The sequence below is a fragment of the Dromaius novaehollandiae genome, chromosome 9, assembly GCF_036370855.1.
Source record: "Dromaius novaehollandiae isolate bDroNov1 chromosome 9, bDroNov1.hap1, whole genome shotgun sequence".
NCBI lineage: Eukaryota > Metazoa > Chordata > Aves > Casuariiformes > Dromaiidae > Dromaius > Dromaius novaehollandiae.
In genome coordinates, this window is record NC_088106.1 from 7,497,801 (window position 1) to 7,522,037 (window position 24,237).

The following is a 24,237-nucleotide window of genomic DNA, read 5'->3' on the forward strand; positions in this document are numbered from 1 at the left end:
TCCTGGAAAAAAAAAGTTCACAGACATATTTCACTTTATTTATTTGTTCTTTGTTTTGCATAGCATGCCTAAATAACACTTGCTCATTATATCTTACAAGATCTTCCCCTGCATTGGGAAAGCAGCAAAAAAAACCAGTCGTGTAAGATACTGAATGCATTCATGTATGTTGTTCTTTGGGTTCTCAAGCATTTTCATAAATAAGAGAACATTAAAGCAGCGGGGATTTTAACAGCATCATTACTTGAGGATCATAGCAGCTTAAAAGGTTTAAACTAGTTTAATCCATTTTTTTTAATTGGAAAAAGTTGTTAATAAAGTTTAGTAGAAGATTAAAAAGTATACCCACAAAGCACCTAATTAGAAAAACACAGAAAGGCCCAAACACTACAAAACAGTTTTTAAAAGATAAAGCATTTCTTTTTAGTTTGTACGTCTTAAAACCCACAATGGCCTTTCTGCTTTAGCTAGGGATATAATTTTGCAACTACATAGATGAAGACTAGCCATTTCAAGTTATTAGTGATTTTTTTTATGCACACCCATCCTTAAAGAGGTTCTAAGCTAGACAAACAAAATCTCCATTTATTTCAGCAAATACTGGCCAAATCACTGTGGAATTGCTAATGTAGTTCCCAAATCTGTGAAAGTAGGATTCAAATGACTATTGGTTCTGTTATGTGAACTTTTTTTTTTGCTTTCAAGGCCATCAAGAACAAAATATGTTTGCTATGGATGGATGAAGTCTAATCGTAGGAGTAGGAGGAAAAAAAGAAAGCTATTGTCAAAAGGTACTTTCTGCTTTACTACTTTCTTCATACTTACTGATTTAACAAAAATTAAACAGATGAATTATTGAGTATCTTCTTCTAGAAGACTTCTTTTTAAGGTAAATATGCACATGTGAAATGTTCTCTGTTACAGATACTTGAGCCGATCCTACAGTGTGCCGAGTGCCCTAAACTATTTTTGAAAATCACTGAGGAATGAAGGTGCTACGTATGCCCAAGTAAACACTTCAGAAGATGTGGGACTTTGTTTGAACGAGGATCATTTAGAAAAAGAACAGACTGAGGTACTGTAACATGCATTAATCCTAATCTTTTCCTAGCAGATATGGGATTTGTGTAACAATGCCTGTCAGGCCAAATTGAGCTCAGTTGAGTTAGTGCTCCCTTTCTGGGAGCTTACAGCAGTTCAACTGGAAAATAATGATAAACTTTGAACTTTGGTCACTGGGACCGTGTGCACAAAAGAGAACAAGGAAAAGTAGGAGTAACCATGCGAATGTGACTAAGGCTTATTTCAAGGTTTACACGGAATTTGAAGCAAGTGTCTTGTGCTGCTATATAGAACAAGGTCTTTTTATAGCTGTAACTCAGACCTCCTTTCTTCTGTTATAGGCTATGTCACACATCTTTCCAACTATCGTGTACTTAAACTGTATAGCTGCACGATAAAAGTAGTCCAGATATTTTGATACACAAGTTTGTACTGTAACATCTCATCCAAGTTGTGCTGCCATCTTGAGTGTCACTTCAAGCTGGTGATGACTTAGTATATACATTCAATCCAGTTACAGACTTACTACCACTTCTTGTGCCGAGACTTTAATGTGCTTCAGTGCATGAATGAAATTTACAGCCAACACCGGGAATATATATTCCACCTCTCCATTTCATTTCGCTCAAAAAAAACCACAGCAGTAATTATATTATAGTTTTATAGCAGATATTTATAACTTAGCCATAAACAAATGCTGATCTAAAGCTTTGCAGGCAGCTCTCAGGAAAACTTAATTATTATAGAATTGATAGCAATATTAACCACTTGGGTTTTTCTTTCCCGGTCCTACAATTACTACTATCTTTTAATGACTGCAGGTGCATATAAATTACACTTTTTTTTTTGACATTGCTTTATTCTTTAAGTGGGAGAACCAATGGGAAGCCTATTGTTACAACTCAGTGTAAAAATAATTTCTGACCCTAGAAGTCGCAGTCTAAAGCCAGGTAAATGGAACTGTTTCCATGCAGTGAGATGAGCTTTGGAACAGGCCGTATTTTAAGACTAGCAATCTGTCTTTTGAGAGGACGTAACTTTGGCTGGTGTTTGTTTTAAGTGTAAATTTTATCTACTGAAGGTGCATTTATAGTGGAAGGGAAGAAAGAGGGTTAAATCCAGAAAAGAGTTTAAATTCTTCCACAGCATAAGTTATTTGGATATCTTGGCCAAAATTCGTTCTGATTTAGATTGTCATTCAGTTGATCTAATCCCATTGCGTCTTTGTAATGATTTAAATGGGAGAAGAATTGAGGCCGCTGGTGAAAAAGCTGTAGCTTGTGACCTCCATGTGAACCCATGCTCAGAAATTGGTTTCAGCCTGCACAAGCAAGTCTACATTGAGGCCTTGTCCCATTAATACCCTTTCTTAATGCAGACAACCATATTAACATCCTGATATTTCTAGGAAGCAATGATTCAGCAAAGCCATTTTCTTATTTGTCTGCCAGTGAGAGTGGATTTCTCTATAAGTATTTTAAATTACAGAAGCTAGTTTGATCTACCAGTGCATTTTTAAAGGATTTTCAGAACCCTGCCACAGGAAATGCTCCAACAAAATTGCCTTCATCATGATGTCACAACAGCTAAAAAGCCCCACCTTAGTGTCCTTTCAGATGAGCCAGGCCAGAAATTAATTAACATCCTAAGAGAACAAGCAGTCCAACAGCACCATCTGTCACGGGGCAAGCTGTTCTGAGCCAGGTATTAAAGAATGATGAAAAGTCAGAGGCTAAGGGATCTGTTCAGTGCCTGCCAGTTACTGTAGTATCAGTGTGCTTCATTAATGTCTGCGCATTTATCTTCACAACTCCTTCGTGAGGTAGGAAATGACTACTCCCTCTCTTGCAGAAGAAGAAAGCGTGGCACAAGGAGATCACGCTGTTTTCCTGGGGTCCTACAGGAAGTCTGTGGTAAAGCTGAGGGTGAGTTTAATCTCCTAGTTTAATCATGGGACTGCCGTTCTTTCCGCTTTGCCTAGAAACACGGGGCTTTTGACACAACCTTCGTTTTTGCATGGTAAACATCCTGGACAATATGCCCTGTCGCAAGTCATTTCACTTCCCTGTCCTGCTTGTCTTAATTTTAGAGACCGGCTCAAACTGCAAAGATGTGCTGCATAATAGCCAGATCATCTTACCTAGCATTTAGGTTCACTCTACAAGAGAGACGTGGTATAGCCACAAAGTTCAGATTTAAATCTTCAGTGTAGGTTAAAGCCCACTTCTATTTGCTTGCTTGCTTCCTTCCAGGAAGCATGAAATATAATGAATTAAACACTACGAACACAGAAGAAAGCCAATGAACAAAAACTTCTAATATTAATTACAAACATTAGTGCAAACCACACAGCAAATTATTTTTAGTACGCTCAATATTTTCTCTAAGGAGGTCATAAAACTGATGCTTTAAAGTCACATTCTTTAGCCAAATAAGTGGTCAATTTTGAAGCTCACATAAGCAAGCTGGGTTTTGCTGCTACACATAATACTTCATACTACATATCTGTAGGTATGCTATAATATGTTTTTGGAAAATACATTTAGTCCTGTGCTTATTTTAAATATAAATAACCAAAAGGCAATAAAGACCAAATTCCAAAGCTGAATCACATGTTCGGCCGAGAGACTTGTCTAGCATCATCTTAACTGCCTAGAAGTGACAACTATTTTTTTTAATTTAAAATTCTCTTTGTCTATGTGCCTAAAAACCAACACCTAAATCCATGCTTAACAACCAGAGGCACGGCTCTGCTGACAAAGGTGAGCATGCTCACACTTTCTTTGACATCAAGTGCTCAACACTGTTGAAAATGAGTTCTCATTTTTTTACATATCCAAATGTGGCTGTAGGTGTTTGACTTTATATCACATCATTTGAAAATCGTGGCCTTTGGGCCTCATATTAAGGGGTTGAAGCTCTAAAGACTCAGCCAGTTAAGAATCTTTTAGGAATGCTGATCTCCTTGCTCAACATTTGTTCATGTTTGGCAATAGCTTGTGTCATCTGAAGGGAAAAGAACAAAAACAGAAGTTTGAAAAAGTATTTCACAAAATACTTTCCTGGGCAAGGCCAATAAGCTAGTGAATGTTGTAGTTAGTGGTCTGTAACCCCCAGGAAGTGCAGCTGAACGGAGGAAGTCAGAATTTAGAAAAGTGCACTTTTCTGTTGTTTGTTCCTTTGCAACAATGGACACTAGAGCTGCACAGCCTGGCTCTTGTAGAGACTCTCTCCTCAGAGGTTTTCATCCAGCCATTTTATATAGCTGTTTCTGGTCTGAATTCCTGCAGAGAAATCAGTAGGCCATATCGTGAATATCATACAGCCATGAAAGCAGTCATCAAAGTGGTCAAGGGTGACTGCCACACCCGCGTTCTCCAATCGTTTTGCGTACATCACCCCATCATCTCTCAGGACATCATTCTCGCAAGTCAGGATGTAAGTTTTTGGTTGTAGCTGCAAAGTTTCATTTTCTGCAAGCAGTGGGACTGCTCGTACATCAAGCAGTGCTGGTATCTTCTGGACGATTTCAGCCTTGCCTGTAGTTTGTATTACAGGCTTGTAGTTCTTTCTGAATGATGAAGGCAGTAGAGATGTCCAGTTCAGACGTCCTCTGAAAGACAGAGCTTGGCTTACGTCAAGAGCAGTGTGATTGTTGATCAGCAGCGAGTGAGCCAAGTCATAGTTACCGTTGAAATAGTCTATCCAATAGTTTATCATGACGTAACGAGGAAGAACAGGCATATTCATGTTCTGCTGATACGAAGGTGTATTAAAGTCAAATGCCTGAAGGACTGGATAAATTAAGGCCTGCAGTTTTGGTCTGATGGTCACATGCTCATCTTTGCTAAGCTGCAGGAAGAATATAGGTCAGAACTGAGATTATAAAGAAAACTGACATTACACTACCAACCTTGATCTTTATACAAGCAATCATTTCACAAATTTTAGGCCAAATTCTGCTCTGATACAACACCACTGGCAGATGCTGCTCTTTTGGCTGAAATATGAGCAACCTGACCTTTTTCTTCTACTGTAATGATGGCCATTTCGGACACATCCAGTATCCTGTCTCCAACAGAAATCAGTGGCAGATGCTTACGGAAGAGTATTAAAACAGAAAAAGCACGTAGTGATATTCCTCTAATACACTTCCCCAGTTTAACAATTTGCAACTGAGGGACTTCTTGTGTCTGTTTTTGATTTGAACTTGCCAATTATACATTTGACGCACCCTAATTCTTTTAGTGGAAGAGTCAGCAAACACTTGTTTCTCTTCACCTTCTGTATGAGATTTCTAGATCTCTCTATCATACCCAGTTTTGGCTCTCCTTCAGGCTGAAGATTCTTAGCTTATGTAATCTTTCCCTGAAACAATCCTATAGCATTGATTTAAAAAGTATTATGCATCAGACAAAGAAATTAGGAATGCTGTTTCCAAAACATGGTTCTATCATGTTTATCACTCCTCAAGATTGAAACTTTTAGTGTAATTGTCCCTTATTAATTTTTTTCATCCTAATTCAATATTGCAAGGTTGTCATGATAATTAGTTGCCTGCACATGATATCAGCTTTCTTATCACCAATGGTTAATGATGATATGAAAAAGCTAATAATAGTATTTCACTCAGCCATGAAAATATTATTATTTGCCCCAGGCTGCCTTTCAAATCTTTCTTTACTAGATTAAATTGAGATTACATTCAAACTAGAGATACATGAAAGAACTTTCCTTAAAATTGCAAAATGCTATAGGAAGGCAATTTAACAGAAGAGTTGGCTTCATTTATTATATTTTTTGTCCTTCATTTGTATTTGAAAGAAATAAGAACATACTTTCAAAGACAAGCATCTGCAAAATAGGAAAATAAATTGATAAATTATGCATCTATGTATTATGCATCTAGTTACCTGTTCAGGCAAATATAGAATTCACCAGCAAACAGGATAAAAAAAAGTCATTTAGCTACTCACTTAAAATTTGGCCCACAACAACTCATAACTCCAGTAATACATTGCAAAGCCGCTTAATTCATATATAATTGACTCATCTTTCTTTTGTAAAATATCTAGATGCTGACTTTGAATAGCAAGCATTACGGTTTTGTCTCAAGTTGGCACATCACCTTGTGATAATGCAGCACAAATAACCTGTCAACCTATACGCATCACTGAGTTAGGGACTGTTGTAGTGTAATACGTATCAGACACTACATGTTACCTGCTGACATACAGCAGCAGCCAAATTTCCTCCTGCGCTGTCACCGGAAATTGCAACTCGACTCGGGTCAACCGAATATTCAGCTAAGACATCAGGATGCAAAAAATGCTTGGTAGCACGCAGAGCATCATGGAATTGCTCAGGGAAGCACACCTCTGGTACCAGCCTGTACCTACAAAGGAAGAAAAGAGGTGAGAGACAATCATTACAATGAATATACCTCTCTATCAGGATTAATATACTACCAGGTATAGCTTAATGACTAATCGCTATTTCATTAGGATAGGTTCTACGGGAAAAATATGAGACATGTAACACCAGTGTAAGACTTGATCTTATAATTAACGTTCTAATTCTGAAAGATTAATACTAACCAACTAGATATGAATAACACTGAGATAGTATAAAATCGTGCAGCACTTTCCTAGGATTTCCCAGTAGAGGATTTCATCATGTTACAAAAAATGAATGAATATTTAAAACACCCTTGGCAAAGGAGTCATTGCAATCATCGTGTTTTCAATCCCAAATCCCCATCTTAACCAGCCTGAGGGAGAGTAAGTCATATACACCCAACAGATTCAACTGAGACATCATGTACCTAAGCAGTTCTCTGTTTCCCAAATTTTACGTACACTCAGTAGAGGCTCAGCAATGGTATGCCTATATACCATGAAAGGAACAATAGCCAGGAACTGAAGTAATACCGATTTGCCCTAATGCAACACATTCAATAACTCTACTCCTTTATCAAGGAGACAAGCAGAAATATACCCAGTTCATAGGCAGAGAAACTGAAGTGCAGCTAGATAAAACTGTCTGCCCAAGAACAGCCAGCAGCCAAGAACCACATCTCCTGAGTCCCATTCACTAGACTTTTTCAGTTTCTAAATAACAGTGCAGGAGAAGTCAGTTCATATTTACTGGATCATATGTAACATAAGAATTGTTGTTGGGCATAATGATGCCAAGCACACTTTTCTGTTTGTGGCCTTTTATATTCTTAATGGACTTTACATATTCTCAGTGGGGCTGATTAAGAATATTATGACAAAATACTTTTTATTGTCAGCTTGACGGAAAACAAATCTTTACACAGGCTAGTGTTTCTTCGTTCAAATGAAGAAAGTTTTTGTCAAAAATGTTTTGTTTTCCATTATTCCTGAAGCAAAACAAAATCCAACTTTCTGGTTTAAATATTTCATCTTTAGAAATCTAAGCTAACAAAATCCCATACGCAAAATAAATTTCAGACTTAAGTTAAATAACAAGTGTTTCAAACGCTAACTCTGTCCTGCTTTCAGGAAGCAATCTATGTATAGCATCAACTCCAAAGGAATATGAGACAGGCCTTTGGGAACTCGTTGCAAAACTGCATAACAGATTGTGTATAGATCATGAAAGTGAGATGTACAATTAAACCAATGAGAAATCAAATTAGACTTCACTAATTGAGTACAAAAGCCTTGATTGAGAGATATAATGGCAAAGGAGAAGAGACAAACAATAACAACTCTGAAAAACTGGCAGAATTATACTGCCATAAACAAAAAAAGGAATAATAAAGAACTTCTCAATATTGCGATCACTGCTTGTCTGGAATGGCCAACATCTGCTTTTTACTTTTTATTGTTTCTACTGATAAACACCAAAGAAGGAAAAAAAAAAACAAACTACCCCTTAAAGTATACTAGAATGAGTTTTGAAGCAGTAACATCAACTCCATATAATTAAGTTGTAATTTGATCACAGAACTTGGTATGTAATCAACTGTAAGTGGGAAACTTGAGTAGTTGTATCAAGTGATTGCTTTTGTGAATTAAAATATTAAAGTTGACAATAAGGATGAGAAAAGTATCAATCAAGTTGGAGTGATCCAGGTAATGTAGTTAGCTAGCTAAGAAGGTTTTTTTTTTTTTTTTTTTTACCTTGGAATCGTTTAGCTAGTCAAAAAAGCAGTCCTGTTTCTGTGCTGTCTGGCACCTCTTGTTGTCCTCTGCTCTTGAGTAGAGTACATGGGTTAAATTAGATTACACAGGTTAAATTCACTGGAACAGTGTGCGACTGAGAAAACAGCAGGAAACTGTTCAACTCCACTGTTGCAGTTACTATTGGTTAACGAGCAGTGGTAAAATCACTTGCTAATTTTTATGTTGCAGACCCTTCCTCAATATGACTTAGAAACTCTGGTTTATAGACAGACTTGAGGTATTTTATAATGAATATACCTTGTAGCAGTAAGAGTGGCCACTGAGGAGGGTAAAAGTCCCTCTTGCTGCATGGGGAGATTAAGACAGATGTAGTTCAGCCTTCTTTCAGGTATATATAATGTCCTAGTGCATATGGTTTTTTTATGTTGATAAGTATTTATAGAATTGTAACTTAAGTCACTTGAGTGATCTCAGGTTTTAGCAGCACTCCTTGTATGTAGCTACATTTGCAAGATGCACTAAGATTTGCATTTTATTATTTGTCCAACTGATTAAAATGCTATTGCCCTTTTCCACATTTCTGCCTTGTAAAATGACCTCTACAATAATTAAAAATACAAATTAGCTTTTGATACCATTTTGATTTGTTGTCATTTTAAAAGGATAAAAATACCATATTGGTAAAGAAAGTTATTTTCCAAGTTAAAACCTTATATACAAGTGAGTAACAAAGGAAAAAGGCAAATAGCTAAAAGAACTAAATTACAACTAAATACCTTAAAATTACTTATCAATGTTAAATTACTCACTCAACTGAGACAACTACAGCGTTGAGAGACTCAGCCATAATTCTGCAGAGATTGTTATAAAGGCTTGTTCCTGGAATGAAATGACATAGTGTTAATGACATATTAGTCCATTTATGTCAGTATTTCACAAAGCTGTAGGGAAGCATTCTCAAAAAATATAAATATATCATACAAATATAAGCAAAGTAAATGAGGCCAGCTGGCAATCAAGTTCCAAATACATATTCTAGCAGAAGGAACATAATTCATGCCTTGAGAAGTCCCAAAGTCCTGCAGTCTTAATACTTCCTTTCTCATCTGTTTCTCAGCAACGCAGGGCATGTCATTTCATCCACCTATTACCGTTCTCCCACTTAGGCAAAACTTAAGCTACCCAGTGGCCTGGGGGCATTAGTATCCAGACGCTGTTATTGTATGAGTCACTGTGTGTTGTTCATTTTATTATAGCATGTACATTGGACTCAAAATTGCTTTGATTCAAATGAGTTGCCCTATTAATGTCAACTGAACTACTCATTTAAGGGACAATTAATCACAGTTATCCTATTTATCAGGGGACTGATTTTCTGTAATTTTATTCCTTTCCAGTCACTTAATCGTTGTTTCCTGGTACTATCAAATATAGTACAGCGTTAAGCGTTTTCTAAAGTATCTATAGTCTTAGAATTTATTGTTTAGCAGTAATGTTTGTGCCATTAACTTTTGTATCTTGGAAGAGAGAACAGTGTCTGACATAGCTGTGTTACAGTCATCCAAAAAAGCACAGTAATATAAACTTCTTGCAGAGCTACAGTCTTATGCAGATTATTACAGAACAAATGAAGTTTGTAAATAAATGAAGGGCAGAGCTCTAGCAAACATCCCTTAGCTAGGTCTAAGAAAATCCATCTCAAACCCCAATCTTAATTCCTCTGAAGGAAGAGGATGACAAGCAATATTTCTAATTGCTATTTAGCAGCTATAGGACAAAGAGACTAGGATTTCCAAAGGCACCTGAAAGCCAGATTTTAAAAGTATTTAGGAACCTAAATCTCATTTAAATCATGGTCTAAGGGACTTATACGTGTACAGTCCAACTGCACTGATCCCAATCAATAGGGATTTTGTTCTTAAAATATTTCAGAATGTTCTTTCTCTATAGATCAGGCCACAGGTACTTCAGAATACATCTGTGCTGTACTGGCTTTGTGATATGTCAGGAGCCATGCGGAAGGAAAAGGGACACATCTCCTATTTGATCGTCATCTCGAGACAGCTGTGAGAACTGCACACCCTTTCTCTTCCCAAACTTTTCTCATTCTGTACAATGTGGAAGGATCAATGGCTATCTTATTGTCTGTAGCTATAAATTACTTTCTCTGATTATGTTTGTGGCTTCTAAATGAATTCTGTCATAAATAGTATTCATTTCCAAGGTAACTTCTGCAAGTGACTGGAGTGGTTCCTGAAGGGAGCAGGCCAGACAGAGCGACTGGTACCCACCTCTACCAGCTTCCTTCATCATGCTGCCCATATATCCTGTAAGCAGCAGCATGCATTCCCAGGTAAGTGTTATTTAGGAGCTGAACATTAGCAATGCTGTCACATGCAATTCTGAACAACTTCAGCACATTCTTCTGGGAATTCTTATGTGAAAATGGGGCAAAACCCTACCCAGTCACTGGTTCCTGATCACCAAGGATCAATATTTACACAGTGCCATAACAGTTATCGCAGACAGCAGGGACTGGCCCATACAGCATGTTCATCCAGGAGTGCCAGCAATTTAAACAAGCTATTTTGTCCTCTCAGGATATAATGAAAATAAGCTGTTGGTCCTTTTACAGCTCACATCCTGATGAGATATGCATTTCTACTGTGTGCTGTGGTATTTTTCCCTCCCTCCTTGCATTTGATCTACCAGAGGGAGTCGAGACAGTTACCAGTGAAAGCAGATATGTCTTAGCAAAATTGTCATCCCTAGCAGGGAAAGCAGCTTTTGGTTTCTCCTGCTGTGAAGAAAACAGACCTGAATTCTATTTAATTACTGACAGACACATACTTGCGCTTGCCAAGGCCCAGCCCCCTCCGTGGATATAAACAACACTGCGCTTCAGCGTTTCATCTTGCTTTGCAGGAGGTTCAAACACTCTGACTTCCACGCCATCAAAAACAGCATCCGTTATGTTAATGTGTTCAGAAGAGACGGACTTCAGCTTGTCAAAAGTACCAATCAAATAATTCAGAACTACCAAGTGATGGCTGAGTCTCAGGTAGTGAATCAGGTGGCACTAGGAGAAGGAAAAAAAAAAAGAGAGATTTGTTTTACTTCAGAGCATATCGTATGATACTGCATTGATGTTTAATGCAACAGTTTTCAAAAGGCAGTGCCTATAGAAAAACGAATATGGATTCTTGAACAGTCACCAGAAAATGAATATGATTATCAAAGACCTCTAAAGCTTTTAAAGTTGTATTAAAACAAAACCCTGTCCATAAAAGATTCTCTGTTGTCATACTAAATCAAATCACGAGCATTATGTGGATCAAGACAACTCTGAAGGAGAATTCAGATATTTCCTCTTGAAAGACACCTCTGGAAGGAGAGGACTCTCACCAGGAGCTTCTACTATTGGACTTGGAAACTTCTCAGAACATTTCCAGTAGAGGGCAGTGATACACAGTCATTTTTACATGCTCATAACACAAAAACAAACGGGATCATTCCCTGGGCTCACTTATTCAGTGCCTGCCTCAGTTTACTTTTATCTACATTGATTAGAGTAACACTTTCCTCAAGGGAGCAATGACTGTGAGGTGTTAAAAAGCTCTAAAATTCTTGTGGTGGGGAAGGTATCGTGAACGCAAAGCATTTCTCTTGTTCTACCCCAAAGTATAATTCTTTCCACTTCCAGATTAGGAAAGGTCTCAATAGCTGCCAAGAATAGGAAAACAGGAATGGTCTCAAAGAAATATAGTCCTTGTTTATTTGCTTGTCCTGCATTTGCCCACTGAATCAGAAAGGATCTAAGGTGATATCCAAGAAGCATAGTAGGGGAGGGATTTTTTTTCCCAACCCTAGAGACTAAAAAGGGGTTGCTTCGCATGCATATGTAACACTGAAAATAAGGAATGACCTAGCGTATCACTTTATGCTAGAAAGATAGACACTTTATCCCCTTCTGCTATCCAGATTTTTTTTTAAAAAAACTTTGCTCTGAGTAGATGAAAATATGTTGCTATCAGCAAGGGCTGGTAGGAGCTAAGGCATTCCTTTAGCACGAATGGTTATGGTCAACTCCCCATGCATGACTAACGATGACTGTTTGTTCCCATTTCCTAGATGGTGCAAAAGGGGCTGCAAAGGGTCTGCCAAAGGATTGCTGGGACTACAGTGTTGAGAATGGCCATTAAAAAAGAAGTAGGGGTCTTTCCCCCATTTGCAAAGTTAATCTCTACGCTGCTGAGGAAGGCTAGAAATTGGGCAACCAGGTAAGCCTTTTGTGAAACCTTCTGGGTCAAGGCAATGGAGTTGGAATGTAAAATAAATTATTGCTATTGCAGTGCAAACCTGCTAGTATGAATTAAAGATGCCAGAGAGAGAGAGGGCATCTGGGTACTGGTCTAGCTGCACCCACATTGCAAAGAATAGGTAGCTGCCACAGTCTGACCTGTACAAGGCCTGAGTGGAAGCCAGTCTTACTGAGGAGCACGAGGTATAGGTTGCTTAGTGACATATATAACATATTATACACATTTATATCCACATTTTGGATATAAGAATGTTACAGTCTTTCTGGTTTTTATTACCTTAAGGATAGCTATTTCATTTTCTTGATTTCATTTTCTTTGCCATACCTCTGCACTATCATTCTCCACAGTCACTTTCTAGTGCCAAGTTTCAGCTTCTCTCCTAGGAAAGTTGTCTAAGAGAGAAGGAACAGCTAACAGAGACACAGCACTCCCATGAATAAAACCCCCCGGGGGAAAGCAAATTTTGAAGCGCTCCCTGGTGATTGAGAGACTTTCTGCATTCTGCAGTATCCATGCCAAAAATGTTTCCTTAGACATGCAGTACTTTGATCTGCAATAATTTGTTTGAATACAAAAAAAAAAGGAAAAATTACCTTTCAGTCAGGTGCTGTATAAAAAAAAAAGCTGGCACAGCCCCACTTCCACTGCAGTTTTATGTAGAAACACATGCTTTGACACTTTCCTAAAAGTTTTATGAATGCCAAGTACGATGGACCTGCATGCGAGTGGGGAGAGGAATGCGCTTCCAAAACAAGGAGAATTTACAAAAATGACTTTCCTATCCCACTTAGCTTGTGATAATGTCACCCTGTTGAGATAGTTTGGTGGGAATCAAACTTTTAAAATGTTTGCTACTTTACAGATTAAATAGTTTCTTCATAGCACAAGGTCGTTCCCTATAAGAAAAATGCAGAAAGTATCCAGCCAGCAGCAAGAAATGATGAATTCACAAGACAGTTTGTATCTTTGTATTTCAGATCATGCTTTTCTCCCGCTGTTCTTTAAAAATTCCTACAGGAAAACCCAGTTCAAGCTTGAAAACTGGAGGTCCTCAAACATTTCATATTAGCAGAAAAGCAAAGACGTGTAGATAAAAAGAAATGCCCCAACTTTTTAGAATATGAAGAGCAATACATCTATTAATAGTTTGGCACTGAATCTATGGGATTGCCACCAGCTGACCCAGCTGAAGATCTGGTCCTCTGTGTCCCTGGGAGGTTCTCAGGGAGGATAACCATTTAGATTCAATTGCCAAAATACTGCCAGGAAAAAGTGGTTCTGTGAGATTTTTCGGCCTGACTTTGGGCTGCAATAGCCATTCCATTTTAGTTTTCTCCCACTTTAGTTCACATTCGTTGTGCGCAGGATTACCACACATTCCCTGCAGTCAGAAACGTTTTAGTTTCAAGGTTAGTTACTGTTGTTTACCGAGATGTGTTTTGCCCTGTTTTTTAAGTGGCAGAGCAGTGTGGCCATCTGCTTATTGCAGGCTTTTCCCCCCTACAGTGGACCACCCTTTCCAAGGATCAAAAGGGTGGTTGGAGACCACCCTTTCCAGGAATCACAGGACACCCAGGAAGAGATGCCTTGTACAGCAGCGCACAAAAGGAACAGAAATAGTATTTGTTAGATCCAGGCAATTTTTTTGCCAAGCACATATCAACCAGATTCTTTGGAAATACATCTAACTTGTGTACCTTGTCATTTATTAGGCATCAGGATTTCACTCTCCACTGGTAAAGAGTCAGTCTTGTCCAAAGGTTTTGGAAGCAAAATCACTACTGTGCCCTGTTATCCCACTACTGGCAGCAGAGGATGTGTTTAATGCTTGGCTCAAGCTCACCTGGGATGGCGTTGCCACCCAAGGGGCAGGCCTGCCTGAGCTCTGCCGCTGACCGCGCTCCCCTGACACCTCTCTTTTGTTGGCACTAACGAACACGAAGCCTCGGAGTATCAGCTCCCCGAGTCAGCTGAATATGAACTCAGCAAAAACACAGAAAAACAAACTTCAGCCAGCTCACTGTGCTGCTGATGACTCAGGGAAGGGAAGAGGGAGCAAGCAAAAGCCTTTTGGCAGCAGTCCACAGCTGGGATGGATTAAGTCAATCATAAAAATTGTATCCAGACATGACATGCAAGCAACAACTGCTTTGATCTTTGCAGGTATTCATGATTTTACATGATATTTTTTTTTCTTCCTATGGCACTACACAGGACTGTTGCAGGCTATCAAATATAGAATGGACATGAATGGTAGTTTATATATATGTGTGTGTGTGTGTGTGTGTGTGTGTGCGCTTGCATGCGCAGGAGATTGAAAGAGTGATATTCTATGGCAAAACCACAGCACTGTAATAATAACAGACAGTGAAAAGGAAGAGAAAACACGAGGAAAAGGGGGAAGTTACAGAGTTAAGGGACTGCAGGAAAAGTAAAGGTGACAAATTTACAGAAAAAAAGGAGATAGTATAAAGATGAAAGCCCTGTCTGCACTTTACCCAAAATTCCTCTGCCATCTACAGGTAGAGAACATAATTCAGTTTGAGTCAATCCCTTATAACAACTGCATTTTTATGCATCAGTCTTAACAAACATATTTTTGTTTTCTAAACTGAGATCTCTGGGGAAATGTGGTCAGTGAACTTCACTGCATTAACAGGTTGAAAGACCTCAGCTGCCCACGGAGCGAGATGGAGCAGGATGAGCCGGAGGACCCCGGCAGAGGAAGACTAGCCAGGAGCGAGGCAAATGTGACCACCTTTGATCATCAGCATCTGTCCCTAAACTGTCAGGATTCTTCTATCGGCTCCTCAGCTGGTGATTATATAAAGAATGCCAAATACTCACTGCTCCTATGCTTACCTCCTACATGGACCTGTACCCAGTCAGGTAGTCCATATTAGGAAAAAAAAAAACACTTAAAGTTTATTTCTGTTGCTGATTTCTATTACTCTCTAACAGTACTCAGAACATTTGGGAGTCTTTGTCCTCATGTGACTCCCGTAGCAGGCACTATACTAAGTGCCACATAAACGGTCCTACGCCACGTATCTGTGACCTTTAGTCACAAAATTCTTGCAGCAGGTTGCATTCAGCTGGTACACAAAGGCAGCATGCCTCTAAAGGCGAGCGGGACACACCAGCTGCCTCCCTGGCTGCCTTTCCAGCCGGTCAGCCTCAAGGCTCTGCCCTGACCTTCCAGGCCTTAGATAGGATAGGGAATTAAGCAAACAGCTAACTCTCTCCTTCACCTACAACGTTATTCAGGACTGAGCCATGTCCCACTCAGGACTCAAATGAGGAAAGTCTTTGAAACTTGGCAACTGAACCTTCTGAGACGAAGTTCCTCTCTTAAAAGGAGGTGGAGGTACTCCTGAGTGCCACTGTCTTCAGCTCTGGCATCCTTCTGCAGAATGCATTTGTATAGCATTAGAGTCTAAAATGCCAACTACAGTATCTTTTTCAATAATTGAGACTGACTAAAAATAAACAGGATGATTTTCCCATTTGGCTGCATGCAAAATATTTTGTTTTGACTGCATTTCAAACAGTTTATCATGTTTAAAGGTGAATCTCTTCTTTTACTTTATGGTACTATTTCTTAATGCAGGTGCATTACTGCATAGTACAGAATATGTTAAAATGGGCTTTTTCCACACTGTGTTATAAAGATATTCCTCTAGGACTCAAGAGAAGTGCACTAAGCTTCATTAATTTCCTTTAGAGCTAACAAAATAAGAAAAGCCTTTTACAGAGAGTCTATTAGTTAGAAGCAACAACTGGATTACATCTAAAGTTTTGTACATAAACCTTTTCATTCATGATGAGCTTTTATACTGGGTAACTAATAGCTTTTGGCTCTATTGCAAATAAGACGAGCAGTGCCACCCGGTTTCTTCGTAGGCGCCACTTCAGTGAAATTTATCTGCCACACCTAGTAGTTTACAGAGGATTAATGTAAGCCAATTCTAAGGCAGTGTTCTTGCATACAAAAATATTAACAATTTGGCTGGCTACAACTATGATTTACATCTGTCTGGCAGTCACACACCCTAAAATAGATGGGTAAATAGACTAGATATTAAGGTGTTAGACACAGCACTAATTGCTGTTTTCTCTGATCCTGATTTGTTTATGTCACAGGCCCTAGATTTTATTCCGAAAGGAAACGAGTAGCAGGGAAGCAGGAAGGACTTGCTTTGCTGATGAGGAGAAATATGAGGATACTTTTGTGCCCTGTACAGCTGCCTAACTTCTGCCATATAAGCCTATCTGATGGCCTCTATGCCGACCCATTTGTCCTCCCTAACCTCTGTAACAGGTGTCCCAGTTCCAAAATTCAGCCCTTCCTTCCCATGCATCAGAATAGAAAGTCTCTGAACAGCGGTGTTCAAAAATAGCCTATTTTGAAGCGATCATTCAATAAGCATATGCTGTCCTCTAAACTCTGATGGTGGAGAGTGGTTAGACAAAGACAGGAAAAATGCCTGCATTAACCTCGCTCTTAGCTGTATAGCTATAAATATTTCTTTAGACATTTGTTGATAGAGATACTAGGTAAAACAATACCTGTGGTTTAACCTATGGCTCAGTCCTATAATCCGGCATAGTTTACTGTGGTTGCCCAAATTTCAGCGAATCCAAGTTCTGTGCGTGTATGTGTATGTGTGCAGTCCCAACCTAAATTATCGTAATCTAAGTTTCTGTTTTCATTCTGAGGCAGCACGGTATAATCAGCAGAGTACAGCAACAAGGCTGAGAAAAACAAGCTCAGTTTCCAGCTTTGCCACTGGTATTTCAGGTGACCTCAAATAAGATATTTTGTCTCTTCATTGCTGTTCCCCCCCAAAGTAAGATTAGGATAATGAGTCCAGTCCCCTTTTGTCACATGCTTTCAGGCCTACTGACAGAAAGCGTCCCATAGGAGTTAGGTATTTTTAATCATGTGATTACACTTAAAACACTTGAAGTGTGTCTTGCCCTGAGCCACAGCACTGAGTCCCAAGCTTGTAAAATACTCTGCAACTGACTGGGACAAAGACAGCCGTAGTATATTATATTGGTAGTGATTATTAATATACTGAGAAAATAAACACATTATCCCTAACAAGAAACTGTAATGCTTAACTGTCAAAATTTCTACAAATCTATCTCAGAATAAGCAAAAGACAGTTAATTGCACGTGAGGCACCTGAAGTTTGTTTTACAATCTTAGAAGAAAAAGATTACAGTACACTTCAGAGATTTTAAAATAAAAATAGTCAGAAATATTTCTTCTGTCTGCAATCACACCTGCAAAGGAAAGGAATAAATAGCAAGCTGAAAATACATTCAGAAGTAGGGGAAAGTTCAGCAGTCACACTTAGAGAAATCCTAAACCATTTGGTCTGGCAATAGCCACTTGCAAAAGAAAGGGGATGCTTAGCTCTTCAGAAGGACATATACTTTATTATAAAAATACACACACAACCCCCCCAACTTTCTAACAAACTAAGTACTCCAGCTTAACTTTCACAATCCTAGCTTCAGTTCACACAGTTCCCTCTTAATGGCAGTCATTTATTCCTGACTTTGTGCTACCTCTAAGTGGTGGAAAGACTTCTGAACACTTAAAAAGCACCTTGTCTGTCTCTCCTGAAAGAAATGCCCCAGGGCTTACCTGTTCTGTGATTCAGGACACCTCTAATGCCTCGCTCTGCTTTGTCCTCCTTCTGTGTAACACTCACTTGTTCCTGCCTTTAAAGGACACACGGCAGGGACTGTTACTTGGTTAGTAACTGTCCTCATTACGCAAGTTTATTTGTAAAGCCAGAGATGTAGACAACTGTCTAAGAAATCCCCACTCCCCTCTGACCAGAGGCCTCCCCAACCCCATGGAGCTGGGACTGATGCACGGACCTCGCAGCCTGCCAGTTTAGCTTAAACCGCCACAAAGGTAGGCTTTGCTCTGCTAACTAATCTTGGGATTACGATCTCTAGTGAAGATCCGAAAGGGGATATCTGTCAGCCTCCAAAGCTAAAGACATCAGTATTCATCTGACTGTGCCCTAACATACCATATCAATGAACAGAACGTGTACATAAGCCAGTAACAATATACATATATATAGTCATGGTCATATGATTTTCTAAAGATAGGTCTCCTTCAGCTAGAGGTTATGGACTCGATTCAGGTGTTCCTGGATGAAGTATTACGATGCTTTGCAGGCAGTGCACTGGGTACCCATCACGGCCCTTCTGGTCATACTATCACTGAGTTTGGCTGAGGTGGGAGCTTGCAGCCCTGCTGCTTTCGTTAGCAACACAAAACAAATGAATGTCAAACTGTAGCCGTGCTTGCATAGTTTTCATACCACACACAAGGTATCATCCCCTGAAGGCAGATTATGCAAGCACGCATTTTATTCTTTCACTCCAGAGGCTGGACTCGGTGGTATGTTTGGACTGTGAGAACATGCCCGGCGGCTCAGATGGCCCGTCCAGCCCGACAGAGAAGCTATTTGGGGAGAGCACGCAAGTCTCCTCCTGCTTCCCCGCATCCACAGGTCCTGCGTCAGGAACATCAGAGGCTCCCCCTCACCCGGCCCTTCTGGTGTCCGTGTATGGGCCCACTCTGCGCTAATTCGTCTCACTCCTTCCGGACTCTGCCAAGAGGCTCATCTGCTTAAAGTGTGGTTTTGAAACACACATCTGTTTCAGAACACGAGTGAAACGCTGTCAGGAAAAGCGGTTTTCTGAAGTACTCTAACACAGGTCATAGGTAAAGTCAGGCCTGATGACGACCAATCAGTCCTTGCAGGAGATCAGTCCGTCCTGGCACCTAAGGCCAATTATCACAAAGTTTTGGTGATCTCTGACCTAATTTATGTCACCATAAGACACTGTTAGAAAACAAGGAGGAGATCAGAACTGTCACGTACATCTAACGACAGCGCTCGAGCATTCAGAAGGAGAATCCTGTTCAATAACCCAATTTCAACGCTACACTGACAGGATTTGAGAGACCCCCCCCCATGCCTTCTCGCCCTGGGGCATTACTGCAGCAGAATAACCATCTCTTCCCCCCGCCCTTTTATTTTTGTTAAGCCAAAGGCTCTTCCCCAGCCGGAATGCAAAGCGCACCGCACGTGCGAGCTCCCCGCGGCGGGTGAGCGGCCGCCGGGGCGCAGGGCCGCGCTCCCCTTACCGCCTGCTGCGCCGCGCGGAAGGTGGCGTCCAGCAGCATCAGCTTCCAGGGCTCCGACACGGCGCCGGGCAGCGGCACGTACACGTAGTAGGCGGCCAGGGCGGCCAGCGCCGTCAGCAGCACCCAGGCGGCCCTCATGCCGGCCGCGGCTCCCCGCGGGGAGCGCAGCGCAGCGCGCCGCCTCCGGGCTGCCGCGGAGGAAGTGCCGCCGCCTCCCTCCCTGCCTCTCTCCCTCCCTCCCCGGCGGCCGCGGGCCAGCGCGGGGCGGCGGCGGTGGCAGCGGCCTTTTCTGCGCGCCGCCTCCGCGCCCGCGCAGCCGCCGCCCCGCCCGCCGGCAGGCCGCGGCGCTGCGGACCCGGCCGGCTGCTGGCCCCGCTCCGCCTGTCCGCCGCGGGGAGGGGGGTCCCGGCCCGCCCGCGCGTCCCTCAGGGGAAGGGTTAAAGGAGAGGCCCGGGCCGGGCCGGCCTCGCCTCAGCCCGCAGCCGCGGCGGGGGTGTCGCAGCCTGCGGCAGCGGCCGCGCACCGTCGTCGCCTCCCTGCACGAGCAGAGGGGTCCGGCGCCTCGGAGGGGCCGAGGCGTTGCGCGATGGCGGGGTTGTGCCGGTGCGCGTTAGGCCAACCGACGCCACCAAAGGCAGCAGTGCCCCTTGTCCGTTAACACCCCGCGGCCAGGCCCGCTTCCCTAGCCTGCCTTTCTCTGGCCAAAGCATGGGTGTCCAATTCTGGGCTCCCCAGCGCAAGAGAGACGTGGATTTACCACAGCAAGTTCAGCGAAGGGCCACAGAGATGCGGAAGGGCCTGGAGCATCTCATGAGAGGTTGCGACAGCTGGGGCTGTGCAGCCTGGAGAAGAGAAGGCTCCAGGGGATCTTAACGCTGTGTATAAACATCCGAGGGAGGGTGTCAAGAGGACAGGGCCAGGCTCTTCTTAGTGGTGCCCAGTGATGGGACAAGAGGCAATGGGCACAAACTGAAACGCAGGAAATTCCACTTAAACACAACAAAGCATCTCTTCACCGTGAGGGTGGCTGCACTCTGTGATCTGTGTTGCTGTATGGGGCTTGACCAACTGACAGCGAACGCGACACACAAAATGCAGGTTTTTCTCTTTCAGAGCTTGTAACACCAGAAAATGAGCAGAGTGGGAGTTCTCTCTTAACAGAGGGAATAGAAACACCAATGTCCAGACAGCAAATGTAACCTTCTCCACTGAGTACCAGACAGACTATGAAGAAGAAATGAAGGCTATAATTGGAATTGATTCCAATTAATGTCCTTTGAGAGGAACCTGGGGAAACCTTTATTTTAATCTGAAGAAACTTTCCTGTTACCCTTTTAACAAATAACAATTCTCAGAAGGAGATGTTTTTAAAAAAAGGAAGGGTACAATTTATTTTGGGGCTGAAAACTTAGGGTTTTTTTTTCCCCTAGGCCAATAACACAAATTTTGTTTTAAAGCAGGAAGATTTCTCATACCTAAAACAAAAATTCCTAAATAGGTCTTTTTTCATCCCCATAAGCACTGTCTTCTCAGAAAAAGACCTTCTCTTTGCGTCATGCAGGAAACACAACAAATACTATCATGTTCAGTGTGGACACAAATTAAATGGCTATTTAATACTTAAACTCAGTCACAGAGCTATCCTCAGCAAATTCAAATATTTTAATGGCTAGATACAGATGCTTTATTAATCTAATACAGATAAAAGAGTGAGCACTGATTTTAACAGTAACCTTGTTTTTAAAAACTAATTCCTAATATTAAAAAGTCACATTGAAATTTAAACAGAATCCTACAAAGGACCAGCTTCCTTTTAAAATTGTCATGAAATGGTAATAAGAGAAAAATAAGTTCATAAGGAGTGAAAGGTCAGCTTTTAAGCCAGCTTTATGGGAACCGAAGTAAAACGCCACCAATTCTGAAGGCAACAGAAGAAAGTTTCTGGAATTTTTGAGGAAATAGACATCCCAGACATCTTAACCTTAAAATCTTTTCCACAACAACAGCAGATTGAATTTCTATAATTGTTTTCAGCGACAGGTTATTGAGCTAACTATGAATGTGAAAGGGTTGCTAGGAATTGGGCTTTGTCAAGAAAGCAGAACAAGATGATATTCATGGCTTCTCAAGCTTTTCATATTGAGCCCTCCTTTTCTGTAATACTTTGTGCTCCCAGTAGCCTCTTTTATCTTGTGTCCTCCTCCCCTGCCTCCCAGGCATACTCCCATTCTCTTGCTTTCCCAAGCATCTACATCCTAAACTCTGTTTCCAGGATCCTTGAGTGTAATAAATTGAAACTTATCTCCCATCTATTTATCTCTTATAATATACTTTCTCCAATGTCTGTTGAGCGGGGATGTTTATGGGGAGAAGAGAGAGAACAAAGGCAGGGAAAGGAGGAAGAAGAGATAAAGGCTGGATGAAATTTTTCTGAGGATTCTCATGCTCCCGCTGACCCCTGCACCCCCACATACATAGTGTACTTGATCTCCCTCCTTCCCCCCATCTTGAAAACTACTACTCTGCCTAAACAGAATCAATTGTTCTTTGAGAACTCCATTTTTTTCCAAGCACTCATGAAGAAGTCAGTTGAAAATAAAAGATGTCAGTCAGAGAAAGATTTTTTTTTTTTTTAAAAAAGTAATTTAAAAACAAACCCGAGAACTGAATGCTTGCAAAATAACTAGAGGAAAAGTTGTCTACCTATGTAAACTCACACTCAGAAGCCAAGAAAATCTGAGGCAGTTGCTAGACAGCCAACTTACAGAGACAATGTAGGGAACCAAAGTTTTCCTCAGGCCTCTGTGGGTTCTCTAAGCTTTTCTAATGTGGCCATACGGTCTTTTTCCACAAGGTATTGGATCTCTGCTCTCATGAAGATGATGTGACAGGATTCATTTAATCATTTATTAATCTCCTGGAATTTTCTCCCTGTGGGTTTTATCGCAAGAGGAAGCTATTTAGATATTAAATACATGTTATATTCATGTGATAACTAGAAGGAACGGCAAGTTTCATCTACATGTTACATTCTGCACAACGAAAAATAACAGGTGTTTGTACTTCAGAGACTTTTAAAAAAGCATTTCAATTTTTAAATGTTACATGTATAAAGATTAGTAATTATTTGTCGTTGTCAGTTCTGATTGAATCTTCAGTGGGAATAAATGCACTTTTCTTAAGTGATTGCTACTTAAGATTTGGCTATGTTCTGTCAGTCTCAGGAAGGATAGCTTAAGTTGTGTTTCATCAGAATAACCTAGTACTTTAATGAGACTGTAATTCTAGTTTTTCAAATATATTCAAAAAAATGGCTAATGCCCCTGCTGCCTTTCATATGCATAGTAAGCCTGTATTGTTTATATACTGATAATTTATATATCACTTACAGTTTATGTAAACTTTTAACAGAGAAGTGATGCATATACTGCATGTTAAACCTCAGCATCCCATTCAGCTTTGGAACATGCTTCCCTCCCTTTGCAGGTAGAACATTTTATATGGCTCTTCTGCGCAAGTCTAATCACTCATTTCTTTTCCAGAAACTACAATGCAGAAACAACATGGATTCCATTAAAGCAGAACTTGTTCCAAACCTAGAAGAAATGTGTTCTTTGGCTCAGGATGTGAGAGAGCCTGAAGACCAAGCTGACGAGTGTGCAGCCGAAGAGGAGGATGGGAAAAAGTCAGTGAACGTTGGACAGAAGGTTCTATTTTGACTATCGCTGTTGCAATTACTGTGCAAAATGCAGTATTTATATGACTGTATAATAATTGGCTGATGCAAGTGTCAAAATTGAAATGACCTCCTTGATTTCCAGGCTATTCTGGAATCTTTTCCTCAAGAAAGTAATCCCAATTTATATGTACCTCACCAAGCAAATCTTTAGTCACATAAACAGTATCAGCTATCATCTTGATCTGCTTTTTCCTATTTCTGTTTTTCTTACAAATCACGAAAAGTCAATAGACTCTTACTGACACTAAGGGGTGCTGGATCAGTCATGAAAATACGTGTACTAGTTAAAATTTGTAATAGAAAATTTAGTAATACCCAGTAACTTAATTTGGCATGTAAGACTTTAGCATGTAATAGAAAGTAGTGCAAAATTACTCTTTATATCACTCATATTCTTTTTACATTGATTCAGTGAGGCATTACACTAAATCAGATTTCAGAGATGCTGAGTACCTGCCAGGGGATTCTTTTCCAGATCTGAAAGTTTTAGTGTTAGATAAAATTAAAGAGAAGAGACCAGAGAAAGCATTTGGTGTAATTAATTTGTTGTGGGGGTTGGTGTCATTGAGTCAGCTGGTTGACTTTCATGTCAACCTGTTACATTTTCATGCATCAGCTCTCTCCCCCCTTGTTTGCTTTTAATTAATTATTCTGAGGCTCAGCGTGATATATTGACACTAATATCCTCGGCAAGGCAGAGGTTATTAATAAAATTAATACTTTCGTGATGGCCAGAATAATTATTTATCATCCCTTTTATGTTTGCCTAAAGGC

The 24,237-nt window shown here is 40.5% G+C and overlaps 1 protein-coding gene and 1 long non-coding RNA gene across 4 annotated transcripts; one reads left to right on the forward strand and one right to left on the reverse strand.

Moving 5' to 3' along the window:
• Positions 1–24: 24 nt before the first annotated feature.
• On the reverse strand, positions 25–20,148 carry NCEH1 (neutral cholesterol ester hydrolase 1). The gene is made up of 5 exons (XM_026105752.2): positions 19,725–20,148; positions 11,067–11,295; positions 9,026–9,095; positions 6,286–6,457; positions 25–4,914 (listed from the first exon to the last, which is right to left on the reverse strand). Exons 1-5 carry the CDS (start codon positions 19,860–19,862, stop codon positions 4,297–4,299), a joined length of 1,227 nt encoding a protein of 408 aa, XP_025961537.1. The 5' UTR covers positions 19,863–20,148; the 3' UTR covers positions 25–4,296.
• LOC135329154 (uncharacterized) lies at positions 6,353–24,130 on the forward strand. 3 transcript variants are annotated; one of them, XR_010390451.1, is made up of 6 exons: positions 6,353–6,476; positions 10,441–10,569; positions 12,348–12,496; positions 14,045–14,701; positions 15,198–15,355; positions 23,267–24,130. It is a non-coding gene; the product is annotated as an uncharacterized LOC135329154 (long non-coding RNA). The 3 variants fall into 3 exon arrangements; XR_010390450.1 differs by lacking the exon at positions 23,267–24,130 and adding an exon at positions 15,806–16,023; XR_010390449.1 differs by lacking the exon at positions 23,267–24,130 and having other exon boundaries at positions 15,198–16,023.
• Positions 24,131–24,237: the final 107 nt, after the last annotated feature.

Excerpts from the sequence above, each read along its gene's own strand:
- NCEH1 (XM_026105752.2), bottom strand. The coding sequence starts at position 19,862 with ATGAGGGCCGCCTGGGTGCTGCTGACGGCGCTGGCCGCCCTGGCCGCC. Across the intron at positions 6,458-9,025 it reads GCTGTAGTTGTCTCAGTTGA|GTACAGGCTGGTACCAGAGG; the intron begins GTGAGTAATTTA and ends CTTCCTTTGTAG. Across the intron at positions 4,915-6,285 it reads CTGCTGCTGTATGTCAGCAG|CTTAGCAAAGATGAGCATGT; the intron begins GTAACATGTAGT and ends TTCTTCCTGCAG.